At 29.8% G+C, this 21703-nt stretch overlaps 1 protein-coding gene across 1 annotated transcript; it reads right to left on the reverse strand.

Annotated features, from left to right (window-relative positions):
- Positions 1-1062: 1062 nt before the first annotated feature.
- On the reverse strand, positions 1063-4656 carry LOC120079212 (F-box protein At3g62230-like). The gene is made up of 3 exons (XM_039033374.2): positions 3698-4656; positions 2597-2770; positions 1063-1450 (listed from the first exon to the last, which is right to left on the reverse strand). The coding sequence occupies exons 1-3, from the start codon at positions 4634-4636 to the stop codon at positions 1160-1162; spliced, it is 1404 nt and encodes a 467-aa protein (XP_038889302.2). The 5' UTR covers positions 4637-4656; the 3' UTR covers positions 1063-1159.
- Positions 4657-21703: the final 17047 nt, after the last annotated feature.

Genomic DNA, 21703 nt, shown 5'->3' on the forward strand with positions numbered 1-21703 from the left:
CTTAAACTTTGGATTTGTATCATTTAAAACTATGAACTAATAATTGTATTAATTTCAACTTTAAACTTTTGTAAATATATCCATTTATACCATCATCCAGGTTTCGTTCAATTAATATCATGTGAAACTTATTATTCGAGTCAACTGAATTCTAAATTTTTCATGAGTCAATGAATTTAGACTTTTAATTTCGTTTTTCTTGAAAAATTATCCGATAAAGTTAATTAGGATTTATTCCAATGATTGGTTTTCTATATTTTTCATTTTCTATTTCTGTCTTTTACTAGGTTTGTTGATATCTATAATCTTACCTTCATCTTTGTAAAACCAAGCTAATTATTAAATATATTTTGATTAAGGTAATTATTTAATTTAAATCAAAATCAACATATCCTATCAGAGCAAGGTTATTAGGCTTTTTTTCTTAACCACAAATCTGATCTAAAATTCTTCGTGGGTGTTTGTTTATAGCCTCGAAGTTCGTGGGTCTCTGTTTCTTGCCCACATATGACGTGATTTGGTTCGGATATGTCTTTGCCTTATCTATTATTTCCTTTTCAGTATTAGTGTTTTATTAAGTTTCTAAATTGTTTCATCTAACAAAGTTTAAGGGTTTAACTTATATAATTATTATAAGTTGATGCATTTACAAAAGATTAACGTCTAAATTAATACAACTATTAGTTCAAGATTTAAAATTTGATATAATCCCTAAATGTTAGGAGTATAAATAAATATTTTTTTTTTTAAAAAAAAGTATGTCTTTAAATTTTAATAAAAAATAAATTTAACCTCTCTACTATCAATACTATTTATTTATTTTAATCTCTAAATTCCTCAAAATTTATTACTGTTTCATTAATTTAATAAAAACTACCATAAATTAAGCTTATAAATACTATTTTAATGTATACCAAAATATAAATAACTTTTATTCCACATCTTAAGGGTTAAAACAAAAGAAAGGACAATGATCATAAATAGAAAGCTATTACAAAACTCTCCTCAAACAATACAAATACTAAAACAAACATAACATAAACTAAACACACATTACACACAACAAACTTATACCTAATACATCATCTTCTGTCAATCACAACAACACTTTCATTAGATTAAAAAAAAAACTCCAAACTTATTAACTAACTAACATAATTCAGCTTATATGAATCTGAATGTTCTTAGAGGCTGGTTTGATGGTATTGAGAATCTGAGCTTTTTCAATGTAGATTTGGATGTTTGCAATATCATGAGAATCAACAGCAACAGAGAGGGTTTTTAGAATCCTACCATAGTGAAGAAGATGAGTCAAAAATGAGATTTCATGTTGCTTCCCTTTGAAGCCCTTCACTTCCACTGTCTCAAGAGATGCTGATAAGCACTTTATCAGTACCATATTTGTGGCCCAGAATCTGCGTATGTCCATTCGAAATGGTGGTTCATAATCCTATATAAACAAAGAAGAATAAACTTATGAACTTATAAATTTTGAAACATATATATATCATTCTTGATGTTGTTATAAAGCCAAATAAACGGTATTCAAATCAATACAAAGATTTACATGGTTCATTATCAATGTATTTAGTGTCCACTAGCTACATGAGAGATCGATTTTATTATTAGAGAGAAAAACGAGATTAGAGATTTAGAGTTACCAGTAAATAACATAAATACAAATAGAAATTAAATACATTCTAACAAATGTAAATTTTGAGGAAAGTAAACAAGATCCGTCTCGTAATCATTTCATTTTTTTTTATTTTTGGTTTTTGAAAATTAAGTTAATTTTTCCTCTTGATTCTTACAATGATTTGGATATTTCTTAAATAATTGTTGAATTCTTAGAAATTCTAAAAACAAAAATAAATTTTTAAAAGCTATTTTCTTTTAATTTTGAAAAATTGGAATAGTATTTATAAGCTTAACTTTAAAAACAAAATGATTAACAAGCGAGACCTAAATAATATAATCATCTACGAAAATATGTAATAACTCTCAAATAAATTGTAGAGAGTTTTTTTTTAAAATTATTTTTTGAAGAATCATAAAGGGCTCGGTTGTTTATGATATTTTGTTCTTAATAATCATGCATGGTTGTATAATTAAAAAAAAATTATTGGGTTTTTAAATTCTAACGAAAAAAAACATTTTTTTATTTTTAAAATATTAGAATATCTAAAACATAAAAAAAAAAAAAAAGGTAATCTGCAATTTTTCTTTAAAAAAAGTTAAATTTTTAAATTTAATAAACAAAATATTCTTATAAACACAATTTCCTTACGTCATTCTTATTTTAAATTCTTCTATTAATTTCAAAAGAGTGAATTTTGAAAAAGTAAAAAACAAAAAACAAACAAGTTACAGCAAACAATTCGACTTGTTTCCTTAATAACATAATCCTAACTTTTTGTGATATTCGAAATAAAGAAATTACAGCAAACAATCCAACTTATTTCCTTAATAACATAAACCCTAAATTTTTGTGACATTATTGGAAGATTCAAACCTCAGTGTATATCACATTCAAATAAAAACATTTTCGAAACTAAAAGATTAAAATTGTTGAAAGAAAAAAAGAAAAAGAACTAACTTGGAAGATTTTTCCTTGGCCAAGCATGAGAGTAAGCTTCTTCAAATAGGGACAACTATTCAAGAGAAAAATTATGCCATAAAATTCATTCGGATGAATCTTAGTCCTCATTCTTAAATGTTGAGTATGCATTCTTGCTTGCATACGAATTGGCTCATCTCCCAATGGAATTACCTTCATTGAAAAAAATGAGTCAAAATATTTGTAAATATTTACAAATATAACCAAATATCATAAATATTGATAGACATGTATTAATAAATGATACTTTGATATTCTGTAATATTTGAATATATTTTTAACGGTTTTGCCACTTAAAATAGTTTCTCTAAAGTCAACAAAAGCATCTAATTTTCGAAACACCAATGATTTATACGAATATTAAGAATGAACTCCATTATGTGACATTTCGTGTTGATAACCCGAAAACTTGACATAATTAAAATACAAGTTGATAAAGGAAAAAGCATGCAAGTTTAAGTTCAAAACATCTATTCTAAAAAATTTGAAAATTAACGATTTTGTCCTAAAACCGCTAGTTCATGCTAGTTAATTAATCCACTCTCGCCGTCATATTGATTTTTAAAAAAATTCGTTTGGATAACTATTCAATCTTTTATTTTTTTATTTAAAGGCTATAGTTCTAAACAAAAATAAAATAAAATAAATTTTGTAAACCTATTTTCACGTATTTTATTTTTATTTTATAATCTATTTTTAATAATATTTATTTTTTTAAAAAAAATAATTATGAAATTTTGGCAAAAGAATTCAAATGCAAAATTAGAAGTTAAGAGGATATATATTTAATTTCAAAAACCAAAAACCAAAAATCAAAACAAAGTTTAGTAGCTATTTGCTTTTTCATTTTTTGAAAATTAATTCTATGACTTCAACCTCAAGAAAGAAGAAATTTAAAGGTGAAAATAGTGTTAATACACTTAATTTTCAAAAATAAAAACAAAAAACAAATTCGTTACTAAACGGACTTACAATTTTCACATTTTTTAAAAAAAAAAATTATTATTTTCTTAAATGAAAAAAAAAAAAAAAAAAAGAAAGAAAAAAAAAGACGATGACGACAAACACATGAGATTATACCTGAAGCAAAGAACTACAAACACTCAAAACTCTGGCAGGATAGAGACTCTCAAGAAGAACATAAAGAAGATTAGAAATTTCAGAATGATCATCATCATCATCAATCTCAAAACCGAGATCAGCCTCTTCAAAACACCGATTCACTTCCACGCGAAAGGAACCAACAGTCCCAAAATACCTAAAGTACGTTAATTTTGGAGCCTCAATCGAAATCCAATCATGAAGAAACTTGCAATTCTCAATCGTTAAACTCCTCAGCCTCAATTGATCATCGTTTCCCCCAATTTCGAAATGCGTTACATTCCAACAATTCTTCAGATTCAAACTCTCCAACTTCCTACATTTCTTCACCAAATCCCTAATTTCTCCAATCCCTACTTCAATCCATCCTATACAGAGATTCTTCAGATTAATCAGTTTCTTCAACTCTACTGCCCTAAATCCACACGAGAATAGCTTCAGAGATTCCAGATTCTCGTGCTCGTACACTATCGGAGGCAGATCCAACATTATGTCCGATTCGTTTTCGCCGTCTGAGAAATCGAGTTCTAGTGTCTTCACCTTGTGAGAAATCGCAAATCGAATGCACTCATCCACGAATCCTCTTCCTCCTCCTTCTCCTTCGCCGACGACTATCGGATTTGAGAGCGAGAGAGAGAACTTACTTACAGTCGATTCCTGGTAGACTCTGATGAAATTTGTTGCGAAATCGATGAATGCTCTAATCTTAACGTCTCTGGTTCGTTGATCGGAATCCTCTCGTCGAACGAAGAAACTCTCGTGTAACTCGATGTTCTTCGTCGCTTGCCAAATCTTCACCCAACGCTTTGATAAAATTGAAGTTCTTACGGCTTCCTTGAAAGGCAGAGAAGAGACGATTATCGATAACAGAACATCAGGCAATATGTCCAATTTGTCTTCGTCCGCCATTGATGCCATATAGAGAGAAATAAAGAGAAACTTTGAATATGAAATCCGCAACTGCAAAAGAAGTGAAACGGTATTTATAGGAGTTTTTTTTTTTTTGAATGGGCGCGAAATGACAACCGTTGAAATTTTTACTTATTTTTATTTTTTTTAATAAAAAAAGATAAATAATTACGAAAATAAATAATTAAAACCGAGTGAAGAAATTTGAGAAAGTACAATATTCTGCTAATATCTCTTTCCTAAATTTGATATTTCGTAATTAAGATGTTAATATCACTTTCCTAATTTTTATTCTTTGGAATTAAGATTGTATTTTTTTTCTATTTTTTTTTTCTACCATATATGAAGTTGGATCATTGGAGATTTTAATCTCGAGATCGGTAGTACAAGCTTAACAAATTTTAGAGATATGCATATATTAATTAGAATTATTTTGAATTCTTTTAGTTAAATTAGTTTTCTTCTCTCTCTTTGAATAAATATTCGGTTTAACGATCTATTCAATAAGTACGATCAAAAAGAAAATCTAGATCGTTGACCACTCTTAAATCTTATTTGAATTGGAATGAAATTAAATAATGTTAAATACGTCTTTTCGTTAAGGTTATTTTTTCTTTTTATGTGCTATCGAGTTTCTTTATTTGCAAATACATGTACGATATTGTGTAATCATGAGATTAGTCTAAATTTTCTGTAATTATTTTGTACTTTCTAGTTAAATTAGTTTTTGTCTCTTTGAATAAATGTTCTGTTTAACGGTCCATACAATACTTATGATCCACAGAAAAACTAGATCGTAAATAATTCTCAATCTTAAATTAGAATTAGAATGAAATTAAATAATGCGCTCTTAGCTATTATTAAATGCATCTTTTTGTTACATACATGGTAAGGACAATATTATTTTTTCCTTTCATATGATGTCGAGTTTCTTCATTTGAATTAAGAGTGTTCAAAATATTCGATGTCCTGAAAAAACCGATCAACCCAATCCAATTCGTACGGTTTGGATTAGATTATCAACTTATTTGGGTTGGGTTGGGTTCAAATAAATAAAAATTCTATGAGTTTGGTTGCTTTATGGGTTCACCTAATATAATCCAAACCAACCCGAATTTATTATTAATTTTAAAAAATATTTTTATTACCTATAACACAATTATTTATACATGTATTAATTTTAATTTTATTTAATTCCAATATTTTTTTAATAATTTATTCTTCAACAAAAGTAGTTTTTTTGCATTTTAGAAAGAAAATTTTCACTATATAAATTGAAATTGAGTTGTTAATCTTAATCAAATATATGAAAATAATTAAATAAAATTTTTACATATTTACGTTGTGCTTCTTTTTAGAACAAAATTTTAAACAAATGACTCGATTAATTCGAACCAACCTTACCCAAATATTTCAGGGTTGGGTTGCGTTGGATTCATTTTTTAATAAGTGTTATTGGGGTTGAAGAAATTTACAACCCGAACAACTGGGTTTTATCTAAAAAGTCTTTCAACCCAACCCAACCCAACCCAACCCATGAACGCCCCTAATTTGAATATTATACATATACTAATGTTAGTCTAAATTTTCTGTAATTATTTTGAATTTTTTTTATTTAAATTACTTTTTCTTCTCAACGGACAAATGTTTGATTTAACGGTCTATTTGATATATACGATACGAAGAAAATCTAGACCGTAAATGATTCTCAATTTTAAATTAGTATTAGAATGCAATTAAATTATGTGTTCTTAAGTATATATATTAAATTGAACTTTTTGTTACGTATATGGTAAATCGTTATTGTCTTTTCCTTTTATGTGCTGTCAAGTTTCTTCATTTAAATCTTATATACTGTTGGTGGGGTAATCATGAGATTGGTCTAAAATATAACCGTAAAAGATAAAATTCAAATTTTTTTTCTTGTTTATGGTGGGAAACACTTTGTTATTTCTTTTATCGAGAAAAATTATATTCAAATTATATTAATTGTAAAATAATGTTAAAATATCAAAGAAAGTAGGATTTTTGAAGTAATAAAGATAATTAAAAAATCCCATTTGTTTCCGAAGAAAAATAAAGGAAAAAAATCTCAATATTAGGAACTATAACATATATGTTATGTTGAACCTAAAACATATTTCTTTGAATGTGCAAGAATATAATGATTCAAACGGAAACTAAAAATTCATGGAAATGAATTTTATCACATATTTAAAACGAAAAGTATAAATGGGCAAGTATATAATGATTTATGTAGGTTTAATTATTGGCTAAATTAAACAGAAAATCCTTTAAACTTTACGGTTTTGAAAGATACTATTCTTATAATCTTTCTCTTTAAAGGTTAAAATCCGATTCTTCATCTAAGAAAAACAAAAAAAGTACTTCATAACTACTTCATTCATACCTAACCAAACTAGCGTGGATGGTTAAAAAGGAAATATGGCCATGTTTAAAAATATTTACAACTATAGCAAATCTTTAGTATATAATATTTCCTTATTCCTTCTTTGTCCCTATTTTAAAGAATTAAAAGAAAAAAAAAAAAAGACTTGACGAGGATGGGGTTTCAAACTCAAGATTTAAAGAGTGCTCAATTATTTTCACATGTGCCTCATCACCAACGAGATAATAATTGTCAAGTTCGATTATTAAACTGAAACGCTAAATGTAAATACCAAATAGAAACGAAATTGAAGAAACTCCTAATTTTATTAGTTTCTTAAATTTCGCTTTTCTTTAGAAACATTTCTTAAAGTTTAGAAATAAGAAACCTGAATATATATTAGAAAAATATTTTATCAAAAAATGAGGCATGAGAATGTTATCAAACAAGTCTATATAATTTTTATTTTTATTTTTTAGGACGTTTAAAATTACGAAGTCTATCAGTAATAAATTTCTATATATCATTGATAGCCTATGATATCATTCATAGACTAAGGTTTCGTTGGGATTGTTGTAGTTTTTAAAATAATTGTCGATAGCTATGCTTCTAAAAAAATCAGTCGTGGATAGAAGTAAAAGAGTATTTGGTAAATTTTAATTTTTAATTTTTAATTATAAAAAAGACTAATTAAGGTGTTTGGTAAATTAATATTAAATTAATGTAATTTAGTTATATAATTATTTGAAAATATATATGATTTGAATTGCAACTATTTTTGTTTAACTGAATTTTTTATGAAATAATTCTTTTTTAAAAATTTGGAATAAATGTGAGAAAATAAATTAATGAAATGAAAATTTGAGATGGTTAAGGAAATATACCAAATTTTTAGGAAAGCTAAAATCTAAAAACTCCATCAAATAACTTTTGTACATTAGAATAATTTAAAAAGTGATTCTAAATAGATTAATAAATAAGTTATTTTACCAAACAACATAGGAGGTTAGGTTCTCTTAAAATAGTTTTTTAGGATTTCAAAAGCAATCTTAAACGAGCCATAAGTCTATTATAATCTTGATAAACTTCTAAACTTGACAAACTACTTCAATCACTAATAAAAGTCCATGACTCATAAAACTTAAATCAACTAATGTTTAATTTATTAGTAAATATTTGTTTGGTAACACTTTCTCAGAGTAAATGAACATTGTTGTAAAAGAGTTAGTTGGACATTTGTAATTAGAATGAAATTAGATACTCAAGATCAAACTAAAAGTCTAAAACTTATAGAATCTATAAATAGTTAACACTAATAAACTTTGATATTATGATATAATAATAATCTATCAGTGATAGACATTGATATATATACTTATATATTAGTCACTCAAATGATTCTACCATTGATTGAAGAATTCATTGACTATCACTCATGTCTTCAAATATTAGAAAAAATTTCATTAAAGCTCTATATAAATGTAAAGATCTGAATTTTGATAATTCTAATGTTTAAATCAATAATATTAATGTTGGGTTTTATGCCCTAAAACTCATAGAAAGTAAATGTAACATTTGATTGATCATTAATAAAATGTTATTAATGTTTATTACAATAAATAGTTATTGTTTATCTTGTATTTATCTTGCCTAAATAACCCTAATCCGATAAACTAATACCCTAGACTATTGTATGAGTTCATGTGGAGATATACGTGGATCAACGTTCAAGATATGACCTAAAGGCTCTATAGTATATGGATAAGTTTGGGTACCTTATTCTAGTAACACTATAGATACGACCTACATTGTATTTGGTATAAATGCAATGATCCAACGCATTTGTGTAGGGGACATGCGAGTGGGGGTATCCTATGCAATGAGTTTGTATAAGACCGGACCATGAAATAGTAACCTCTAGATGCAACTTCGTTGACTAGTTAGGTTTCTTTTTCACTAGGATGACCTGGACAACTTAGTCTTAATCGTGGATTATGGACTCCTGTTCACGAGAGATTGTCCTTTGATTTCTGTGGGCGAGAATGGTTCTCTGACTCAATAAGCCTACAATTTTGGAGACAAGACCGAGTGAGGAGCTAGGAACATAATTTCACGAGATGAAATTTACTCCTTCTCGAATTTAAGGGTAAGTAGATGAATGTTCCCTTAAGTGATGTCTCTGGGACTTGAACAAAGGGCCCTACCCTATCACTGGCCTGAGAGGGGTTTCTGTTTATTGGTTGGACCACAAACAGAATGTTCATTAGAGGAGCACTAGTACTTAAGAATGTAGAGGTAACCTAGGGGTAAAATGGTAATTTGACCCAACTGGTATTACGAACACTCATGAAGGACTAACTTGCTGTTATTGATTAATATTCGTGGACACAGAAATATATTTGCAGTGAAAATAGTGTAACTGTGGGTCTATAATAGAGTGTACTCACAGTTAATGAATAATTGTTAACTTTATTAATGAGTTTAACCAATTAATCTCATATCGTTGGAACTTCTGATCTGTAGGTCCATTAGATTCCATTAGTAGCTCATAAAGGGTATATAAGTAATTAAAGTAATTTAAAATGTTCAAATAAACTAAGAGAAAGAATATAATGTATGGTGATACACTATAATATAAAGTTTTTATTTTCATTAAACTTTATAATATAAATTTATTTTGAATATGATTCAAAAATTAATTTAATGGGAGAATTTGGCCAAATCTTCTATAAGTTCGGGTATACATTAGGTCTCTTTCTAATGAAGATAGGTGATAATAAGACCAAATTTGGCCCAAAATGGCAAAAAACACAGAGGCTGAAATTTATAAAAAAATATGGCTGACGCAAGCATGACGTCAGCATCATGCATAACACAGAAGATGTTGACATCAACATCATGCGTAACCCAGAAGGACGTCAGCCCTGGTCTGGTCAGTTCGGCAGCGATCCGATTCGTTGACTGGTCCAGCAATTCGTTGACTGGTTTGACTGGTTCATTGACTGCGCCGGTGTTTTTGAGGTTCGAGCAATTTTCGTGCGCTTCGAGTTGTTTTGGCCTGGTTCGAGTGGTTTTTGGCCGGTTTGAGTAATTTTGGTCCTCTGGAGCGGCTGAAGACTTTTTAGGATAAAATTTGTAAAATTATCCTAGGGGCCAATTAACCAGTTCATATGCCTTTTAAATGATTTTTGGATGTCATTTAGATATAATTCCACCTTAGGTTAAGCATGCTCATGCATTTTTATATCTTATAATAGTTATAATGCCTAGGATAATACATGATTATTTAATTTCATGATTTAGTTAAGATAATGGTTATGTTAATTTGATGAAATTAATTTAGCATGTAATTACATAGGTTAAATATAAACAATTATGTTTAATGCAATGTGTAGAGCATGCGTGTATGATTTTTCATGTTTAGCTTAATATAAAAAGTTATGTTAATTAAATATGAAAATCAGGAGGCATTGAGCATGACACTTTATAGTAACAATATAATTGTTATATTATATTCATGCAATGCATTTTTTATGATTTAATTATTTAATTAATTAGAATACGATTATTAATTAAAGCAAATCATAGAGAGCATGATTATAGAGCTAACCATTAAAATTTGAAAATAGTTTTAAAAATTATGATTAGAAACTGTCAATCTATAATCAAGAATTGCATGTAAATATGAGATCATATGATAAATTAATTAATCCTATAATCCTATATTTGATTAGACCTAAGATCATTTTAATTAATTAGACGTAAGATAATACGATTTGAATTATTTCTTATTAGTTTTAAGACTGTTTTAATGGACTAAGTAGGAAAAACATTACTATGGTTATAAGGGAACTCTACCGGTTAGGTTTTGTCTAGGCTGGAGGTATTTAAGTTGATGGTTTACGGGACACCTTCTGCTTGGGAACTGACTAGGAACTTGAGTTGAATTAATCATAGTTTTATGTTAGCATGCAATTAAAGGAACTCGTTTTACAAGGAAATCCTTGAGCAGAAGCAGATTGTCCAAATTCCATTTTTTTTTTAATTGAAAACTAAATTTACAGTAAACATACAAGATATACATTCATAAACAAATTACAGCATGCTTGAAAAAAGCAAAGGATTCAGGAGATATTACATTTGAAGAACCTTTCTTCTTGTAAATTCCTCAAACAGTCACGAACCTCAACTCAACAAAAAAAAAAAAAAAAAAAAAAAAAAAAAAAAAACTTGAAGACCTTCAGAGACATTACCACAGTGAGTCTTTGGTATTCTTAAGGTGAGAACCCTGAAGTAGTGGGCTCTGACTATTTTGGTTTGGAGGATTTGTTTGAGTTTGGAGGATGAAGAAGATTGAAGAAGACAGAACGTTTTTGTGATGTTCAATCGTCTAGAAAATCTCTCGATCATATAGGTACTGTCGTGTAGTATTGTAAGGAAGAAGAGAAACTAATTTCTTTTATTCCTTTTGCTACAAAACCAATTAACCACCCACTAAGGTGATTGGAGAGAAAATAGGAATTTATTATCCAAAATAATAAAATAATATAAATAAATATGATAACTAACTTATCATATCATATTTATATTAAACTATATGTTATATCAAATATAACACATAACCTATAGTCTTAATATTATATTACATATAATATAAATTATAGTTTTTTTCTCTTTTTATGGCATTTAATATAAATTATATTTATATTAAATTTAACAACTATGAATCTTATTCATAAAAAATATATTTGAATCTCATTCAAATATTTATTTTCTCCAATTAAACTATAATTTATCAAATACATTATAACAATTATATCATATATAAGAATCAATTTAATTATATCATATATAATTAAATTCCCTCTTATTAATTTGAATAATTCAAATTAACCCAAAAACTTATTCTCAACTAAATTCTTTTGAGCTACCAAGGGTACGTGAATAATTAATTAAACTCTTTAATTACATTATCCACTATCCGTTAACTGTCAGACACTCCACTAAAGATCGATAGCTGCACTCTTTACACTACAGATATATTTTTCTGTCCATTGGATATAACCAATCAACAGTACGATGACTCTTCAGTAATTGCTCGTAAGTACAACTAGGCAAAATTACCATTTTGCCCCTATAGTTACCTCTAACTCTTTAAGTACCACTGATCCCTCTAATGAACAATAGATCGTAGTCCCACTATGACTAAACCCCTCTCGGGCCAGGAGTGATGTGGCACCACATTGTTTAAGACCAAGAATCAACCCTCAAGGGAGCAATTTATCTACTTACCCCTGTTTCAGGAAATAAGTGAATTTCATCTTTTGTAGTTGTGTTCCCAACTCCTCTAGTCTAAATCTAAGGTTGCTAAGTCAAATAAATTCTAACTTCTAAAGTAGAACTGATAGTAGTAACGCATCAACAAGATCAGACGAATCCCCAAAATGGTAGGCTTGTTGAGTTGGCGATCTGGCCACTCTCACCCATACAAATCAAAGGACTGCCCTCATAGGAAGGAGTTCACAACTCACTCAGGATTAAGGTCATGTTACCTATGGTTATCCTGGTGAAATGAAAGTCTCTATTATGAACAGTGTTATATAATGAGACTAACCATTTTGTGGTCCAGTCTTATACAAACTCCTTTGTATAGAATATCCCTGCTCGCATGTCTAATACATGAATGATCAGGATCAGATCATTTGTAGCACTTTACAACAATTGTAATACCTACAAAGTGGGTCATACTCGTAGTGTCACCAGGATAAGGTATCCAATCTTATCCATCTACTACAGACCATTTAGGTTATCACTTAAACATGATCTACCTATCTATCTCTACATCCATGTTTAAGTTACAACGATAATCTTGGATGTTAGTTTATTGGTTTGTGGTTAATGCAACTAAAATATCACATATTTTATAGACAAAGTGAATAAAATATCAAATATTATTAATCACATAAGAGTTTGTTCATACAATGTTTACAAACTATAGAACCCTACGAGATTTAGGGCATCAACCTTAATAATCTCCCACTTGTTCTAAAGTTAGTGGGATGTACAAGATAATAAAATACAAGTACACAAAACAATAAACCAGGGCATAACACACCCAGTATAAGATCTCCCACTTGCCCTAGTCCAGTCATGATCTATCCCATGGACCTATACTCTACAGGTGACCCTCAAACACTGTAGTCGTGAGGGCCTTTGTAAACGGATCAACAACGTTGCACTCAAAAGATATCTTCGTGACAATCATGTCTCCTTGATGCACAATCTCTCAAATGAAATGATACTTCCGCTCTATGTGCCTGCCGCACTTATAACTCCTAGTCTTTCAGGAATTAGCCACAGTACCACTATTATCATAATAAAGTGTGATGGGCTTTGACATGTTTGGAACAACTTCCAGATCAGTTAGGAATTTCCTAAGCCAAACGACCTCCTTAGCAGCTTCACAAGCCGCTACATACTCAGCCTTTATGGTAGAGTCTGCAATACAGCCTTGCTTGGTGCTTCGTCGTACTACCACCCCTCCATTAAGAGTGAACACTGATCCTGATGTGGATTTCCTAGAATCTCTATCAGTCTAAAAATCAGAGTCCGTGTATCCCGTAAGGATCAAATCCTTAGAATCATACACAAGCAATTAGTCCCTCGTTCTCCGTAGATACTTGAGGATGTTCTTAACGGCTATCCAGTGATACACTATCAACCGTCCAATGATACACTATAAAAAAAACTTATTAAAGCTTTTAATAACATAACAAAAAATATATAAAAAAAAATCTCATAATATTGCATAGAAAATACTTAAAATTTATAATAGCTTAAAATAAATGCTATTACAAACCAATATTAGCACTTTCTATTAGCTATAAAACTTATTATAGCTTTAATAAGTAAGTATTTACATAGTAAGGTAAATATGCTATGTTTATAAGGTTTTTAATAGCATTTGACATAACTAACAAAAAAAACGCTATCAAAAGTCTTGGACTTTTAATAACATGGGTTGTTAGGATCTTCAAAAAAGGATATAAACGGTTTACTATAATATTTTTGTTAGCTATTGTATCCCTTATTTCTTATAGTGACATATGGAACATCCTGATGACTTTTTATGCTGATAACCTATTTAGGAACTAGAATAAACATTAAATTCATGGGAACTAGCACAATGTAAACCGAGAAAGATAACTCATTTAAAGAACTATCAACATTAAAACGAAAAGTATAAATTCATGACAATGAACTTTAGCACAATACATTTTATGTAATTTAATATTTAGAGCGAAAAGTATAAATGGACACATATATAATGATTCATGTATGTTTAATTATTAGCTAAATTAAAAAAAAAAAAATCGTTTGAACTTTAGGGTTTTGAAAAATACTCTTGAATTGTCAAAGTGAGTTTAGCTCAATAATAATTGATATAATCTTTCTCCCTAGATGTTGGAGGTTAAATCCTCTACATCGCAGTTGTTGTACTGAAAAAAATATGTACTTTTTAATTTTTAAAAACAATTCATAACTCCCCACCGTTAGCAGACCAACCAAATTAACGTCCATGGTTAAAAAGCAAATATAGCAATGTTGGGGGTTAGATTTTCCCTAAAAGTTGGAGGTAAATCCTCTACTTCGCAGTTGTACTAAAAGAATATGTACTTCTGAATTTTTAAAAATAAACTAACGTGGATGGTTAAAAAGGAAATATAGCAATATTTAAAAATATTTGCAAAATTGCAACTATTATAAATCTTTAGTATAATATTTCCTCATTCCTTTTTTATCCCTATTATAAGGAATTAAAAAAAAAATGGATGAGAATGAGTTTCAAACTCAAGATTTGATTTGAAGAATACTCAATCATTTTCACATGTGCCTCAACACCAACTAAACAAGCATGGTCAAGTTCGACTATTAAAATGGAACATTAAATATAAATACCAAATAAAAACGGAACCGAAATAAACTCTATTAGTTTCTCAAATTTTACATCTTGTAAGAAACATTTCATAAAGTTTTGAAATAAGAAACATGAAGTTTGTTTCTCAAAAAAATGAGAAATGGGTTAGGAAACAAACTCTTTAATTTTTACAATTTAGTTATTTTTTTGTTAATTATTTTCAATGAATTCAATTGCTTTAATTTGGTTTTAAATTTAGAAAGTTTTAGTTTTATGAAGCAAACCTATATTCGCCTCTCTCTAGTATTGTATATGATCCTACAATAGTATATTTCGTTGTCTAGTGATATCTAATATGTGCAAGTGATACATGTTATGAAATGCATGTTTTTACACTTTTATTTGCTTACAAACTTAAAAAATTGGATTTTTGCATGTGTTTTTCCCTGATTTAGTTTTAATTTTTTAAAATGAGCTTTATATGGGCATGATTGAGCTTAAAATATATTATTCACTGATTTTGAGGCAAATTTATGGATGTTGGCAAGAGATTCTGGCTTGATTGAAGATTTTGTCTAATGCGGCCGCATCGTCAGATTCACTACGCCGCATCAGTGAGCCTTAATTTTCCATATTCAACCCAATCAAATATTGTTGCGATTTTCATGTTCCAAATAGTTGTCCAGCCCCAATTCACCTGGTAAACCCTTAGAGTATGGATTTCGTCCATCCACAACTAATTTGGGAACTATAAAAGGAGGAGAGGCCCTTCATTTCATCGAACAACTCTCCACTTCTGAATTCATCATGTTTTTTCTACAATTTCTATCATTTACGTCAGTCTCCTTTGGTATTTACTCAACTTCTCAAGTCAGTAGCCTCAAGAATGAAAGTTCTTCTAAGGCATAACAACTCTAGGTTATCTCATCCCGTGAAACTGTATGGCGAGGAACAATTCATCATTGAGAAAGGGGAATCAACTAAGGGAAAGACTAGGAATTTGAGAAATTGTCCAAGATCGCTTGTGTTGTAGTTTCCAACATTTTCCATTCATTCATTCCTTGTAGTTTCTTTTATTTTCTTTTCAACATCAAGCTCTAGATTGTAGCTATGATTTATGATTTAATAAAGTTCATTATTTTTTCATTTTTCATGAGCTAAATCTTCGTAGGGGTTCAGTAATGTGGATGCCCTAGGGTTATTATGGCTTAAGTAATCTTGCACTTTATACCATTTTGTCTTACACATTCTCTTTGATCAATTTAAAAACAAAATCGGTAAGTTAAACTGGTCACTTAATTTAATGATCTAGTGGAGTTCTAATGCGGAGAAGGTTAGGGTGTAAACAAATGTCACAAAGAGATATGGGATTTCGAGCCTAGAAATAATATTGTCACGTCACCTTAGAAATAAAGGGTACCATAGGATAAAGAAATTGAGCTTGAATTAATCTAAGATGTAGCTAACCATGGAAACATTAGGCATTAGCTGCTTAAACCTCTTAAAGGAGCTTGGCAAAAGACTGAATAGGAGTAGATTTTTGTTCATGTATAACTCACTATCCTGGTATGATGCAGTCGCATCACTTATGGCATAACACGAAAAGGTGGAAACATTGCTTGCCCCTGTTTGATCATCATTTTTTACTGTTTTTAAGATTTTTCCTCACCTACCTCAAAATAAATGTTCATTGGTTACCTTGGTTTCATTGGTCCATAGTTATAATCAACTTAAAAATCAATCTAGTCCCGGTGGATTCGACACTTGGAATGCTCCAAGTTTATCACTTCATCGATAGTATATGCTTGCATTGAGACCTAGTCTATCCATACATTTTTGCCACTCATACATTTGGTTGATCAAGTTTTCAGCATCGTTGTCGGGGACTAGAATTTTTTTTTTATTGTTGACTGTGATTAATCAATGCGACCTCATTAACTCTGTTTCAGGAAAAATCTAACTCTTTGTTGTTGTTTGTTTTGCAAGGAGGAGTTGGTGCATAATAAGAAGGCCTTTCCTTTTTCAACCAGATCCTAAGATAGAAAAGACCTTTTGTCATTGGAGACAAGAACAAAGGTAGAAGTGTCAGGAGAAAAAGGAGTTGAGTGCATAAGAAAGTCTTGCTGAAGCCTCATCTGTGCAAAAAGTTCAAATGGACCACCCTTTTGGACGATCCTCCAATTCCTCTTCAATGGGGTACAACAGAATGGCGACCAATATCCACCACCACATCCACAACCTCAACCTCAGCCACAACCAGCTACAAACCCCTAAAATTCTATCTTCATAACAGAAGATAGAGATAGAGCCATCCGAGACTATGTAGCTCCTACATTTTAAACCTTGGACATTAGCATTCAAGATCTACCAATTGGTGGCCCACAACTGCAATGAGACTTTTTATGTTTCAAATGTTGAACTTAATTGGTCAATTAGTTAAGCTACCTAATGAAGACTCCAATAAACATCTCAAACTTTTTATGAGAATCTATCGCTCTTTTAAAGTTAATAGTGTTTTTTAAGATGTATTAAGACTTAAATTATTTCCCTACTCTTTATAGGGAGATGCAAAAGCATAGTTTGACTCATTACCTCCCAAATCCATTACCACATGGAATGATGTTATGAATAAATTTCTAAGAAATATTTCCCGCCTAACAAAAATGCCAAGTTCAAAGGTGACATCATAGCCTTCAGGCAATCTCCATCTAAGTCTGTCGATGGAGCATGCATTAAATTCCAAAATTTGGTGAGAAAATGGCCACACGGACTTCTAGCATGCAACGTGATAGAGAAAATTTATAATAGGATGAACCAAGCCTAAAAACAATGATGAATGCATCAACAGGAGGATCTTTGCTAAAAAAATGTCTGTGAATGAAACCCACAAAATTATGGTAAAATTGCAAACAATAATTAGAATTGGGGAGATGCATAATACACTTCAGTCACAAAAACAGTAGCCAAAATACAAGAAGTTGATACACTTGCATCCATGAACCAACAGTTGACAACCATCAGAAATATGATTCAAAATTTTGTGTTGTGACCATAATAAAGTGGCAGTTGTTCAAGCTGAACCTCAAACTCAAATTTGTGAATTCTATATTGCTAATCATTTATCTAATGGCTACATATATAACTCCCAATCGATGTGTTATATAGGTTATTAAAAGGCACAAGAGCATTAAGATCCTTACTCCAATACTTACCACCCAGGATGGAGAGTGCACACGAATTTCACTTGGGTAAAATTCCAATACCTATGACCCAAGACCATTTTGTCCCTAAGGAGTTGACGTAGCAGTGCCATGCTCAGTGCCACGCGTGGTACTTTTTCCATAAGCAAGGAAAAGGGGAAAATGCCATTGTGCCCATGATACCCTCCCTCTGTGCTTTGATAAGGGCTTAGAGCATCGAGCGTTGCCCCAAGTTTTATGAAAGAAACTTTTTTTTTTAAGGTTTTCCATGTGAGAATTCAATGGAGGTCGAAGTCTCTCCCAAAATGCATCCTCTCCCTTTTACTTCTTACACTTCTTAGGTTAGATTTTAAATTCTTTTAGGTTATAATTTATGAAATGGAGCTCTTATTCTTCTTCTTGTCCATGAAATGTTGAGGTAAGGATTATCTTCTAGTATATCAATCAAACTCACATTTTTGGTATATCAATAAAATAATATACTACATTTAAAGTATATGAGTTATATATTTTTTTGCCAACAATATGAGTTATTACTCACTTTAGTTTTTGTATTTGCTACATTTTTTTTTATCCCTTTTGTAGTTCTTTTCCTTTTTAATTTTTTTTTCCTTTTTGCAACCATACAACTTGTAGACTATATTTTTGCTCCATAATCTAATCGTTTAGGTATAAAGTTTTTTTTATGATCATTTTTTAACTACTTTTGTTATTGAAAACGAACAACTATGTGTTCTCAAAAGATAGTATATTACTTGATATATCTAATATATTATTGATATACTATTGATATATTTTAGGTATACCAATTAATTGACATATTTAAATAGAGTATATCCTACTAATATAATGTGATGATCTCTATTCATTATTGTTGATCATCCTAGGTTATTCACCCATCACTATAAAATTCTTCTAGAGAGAGATGGTTTATGAAGAAGTGGTACGAAATTTATTGTTGAAGTTTTGGATCCTTCGAAAGGCATACATGAGGTCGGTTTCTACTACCGATATACATAATTTTAGGTATATCATTAGTATAAGAATGATATACTTACTTTTACGTAGTAATATGAGCTACAACTGATTTTAGTTTTTATACTACAGTATTTTATAGTTATGATTAAGCTTCCAAAAGTTATTTTTCTCATAGGGGTCAACAGGACGATCGAGAATGCTAATGGATTATAAAACTATTGAGGTTTTGGGTGATGACGTGATTAATTATATTTTTTAAATTTTTGGGAACTTCATGAAAAGAATGTCCAACTTGATGCATTTATCATTGATATTTGAAGTATATCAAATTTCAATAATTAGTAAATTCACATAAAACAAGAAGGTATTAGTTTATCTGATATTTTAAGTGTATCAGATATTAATCAGCAATTACTTGATGCTAAACATGAGTGTATCATTTTATGGATATTTCAGGTTTATTGAGTAAAACATAAATCTATCGATTTTTTGATATTATAAGAATATCAGACATTGATCAATTTTAACTTGAAGTGAAAGATAAGGGTATCATTTTATAGATATTTCAAGTGTATCATATATCAATCAGTAATTATTTGAGGTAAGACAAAAAAAATATATTTTATGGATATTTCAAATATATCAATAGTATATCTCACAATGATCAACATTATTTTATTGATATTGCTTGTATATCGATAATATATCAATAATAAAACAAACATCAATCAATAACTCATTTTGAAACAAAAAGTGTATCATTTTATTGATAACAATCGATCATTATTTGCAATAAATAATGGATAATTTCATTGATATTTCAAGTATATCAAGAGTACATTAATAGTAAATCAAACATCAGTCAACTTATTTTGAATTAAGCATGCATATTTTATTTTATTGACATTTCAAATTTACATGAGTAGTTGTGAGAGTTATAAAAGTACTATTGTCCTAAGCTTAATTTAGGCTCGTTGATGAATTTGACATGTTAATTATGCTATTTTGTTGGTATTGAATACGAAAGAGGTAGAATCAAGCTTAAGATGCTAAACGGGGTTAATTTGAAGAAATTTAGAGGTAATTTGAACATTCGGGCTTCAAAGGAGGAGAAATGACCAAAATACCCCTGATAGGAGCGTTGCAACCCTCACTCGATGGTGTAATGCAAGGCTGTAAGGAAGTAGGCTCGTATACACGGCAACATCACAACACTGCCCTTAGTGTTGCAACACTACGAAGACTAATAGAGTAGCAACACATCCGCGCACGCACACTTCTCGCAAGCAACTGTCTCATGAAGCTTCACGCCTGTACCTCGACGCTCAAGGGCTAGATCGACAAGAGTGTCACAATACTCCTACTAGCGTTACAATGTTGCGACTGTAATATAAATTGTTTCTTTACGAATTAGGTAAAAACTAGGAGGAGAGTTAGGCTATCTTAGACAGTATGTCGCTTGATTTTGGCCATTCTAGACCAAAAATCATGATATTTTCTCTAATTTTAAGTTGTAATTATTAAATATTGGCATCGTGTGTTGGATTTGATGAACAATTGAAAACCATGATGTCGATTTTTTAGGTTTGTAGGGATCTTCTTGAATTTTAGGAGTTTTGTCATGGATTTTTTATTGGATCTTTATATTTCTTTATGATTTTGATTCTTTGATTCAATTTATAGCACAAGCATATATGATTGATGAATTGACTACTCAATTTTTTTGTATATCTGTCCTTGCTATGTGTGTTTTTTATGTCTGTAATTGCATTGAAAACATGCTTAATTCAGTAAAAATAGGTTTTAGTTTGAAGTATGGTATGATTTCCAGGCTATCTAGGATCACCTAATTGATAACAAACCTAAAGATTGCAAATGCATTAGGATAGAATTGGCCATTCTTGCTTAATGTCTTAATCAATCCAAGAATGTAATACAATTAGCTAAGTAAATTGCCTTTGTAATGAGCTTAGTTAATTTAGGGATAATGACATGTTGATTCTCATTAAGGTGTTTGTATGGGATGTCCCTATATTTGATTAGCCTTAAGAAATAGTTAATTTAAGATTGTTTTTATAATTAAACAATGATTAGTTTTATTGAAAATCCTACGATCTCTAAGCCGATAAAGGTAATCTTGTGTTCGATCTCTCTCTTTCTCAATCTATCTTACTTTTCTGCATTTTAATTTCTACATTTAGTTTTCCTGTCAATCAATAACTAAAACCTCTTGTTTTTACTGATTTCCACAGTCAAATTAAGCTTAGTGGTTTGGTGAATTTATAAATAATTTTGTTCGATTAGAGGTCATGGGTGAGGACAATTCTCAAACGGCGAACAATGGTATATTAGACATCAATCATCATTCATTTTATTAATATTCAAGTATATCTTTAGTAAATCAGATGACAACTAAACTATTTGAATCATAACATGTATGTATCATTTTAATGATATTTCAAGTGTATTAGGAATTTTTCAGTAGTATATTTCATTTACCATTCATTTGAAATAAGACATGATACATTTAATTCACAGTTACCCTTATTAGTTATGATTGAGTATATCGTGGATATCAACCATGCATGTAT

This window comes from Benincasa hispida, chromosome 6 (assembly GCF_027475165.1).
Source record: "Benincasa hispida cultivar pf3 chromosome 6, pf3_genome.v1.1, whole genome shotgun sequence".
Classification (NCBI taxonomy): domain Eukaryota; kingdom Viridiplantae; phylum Streptophyta; class Magnoliopsida; order Cucurbitales; family Cucurbitaceae; genus Benincasa; species Benincasa hispida.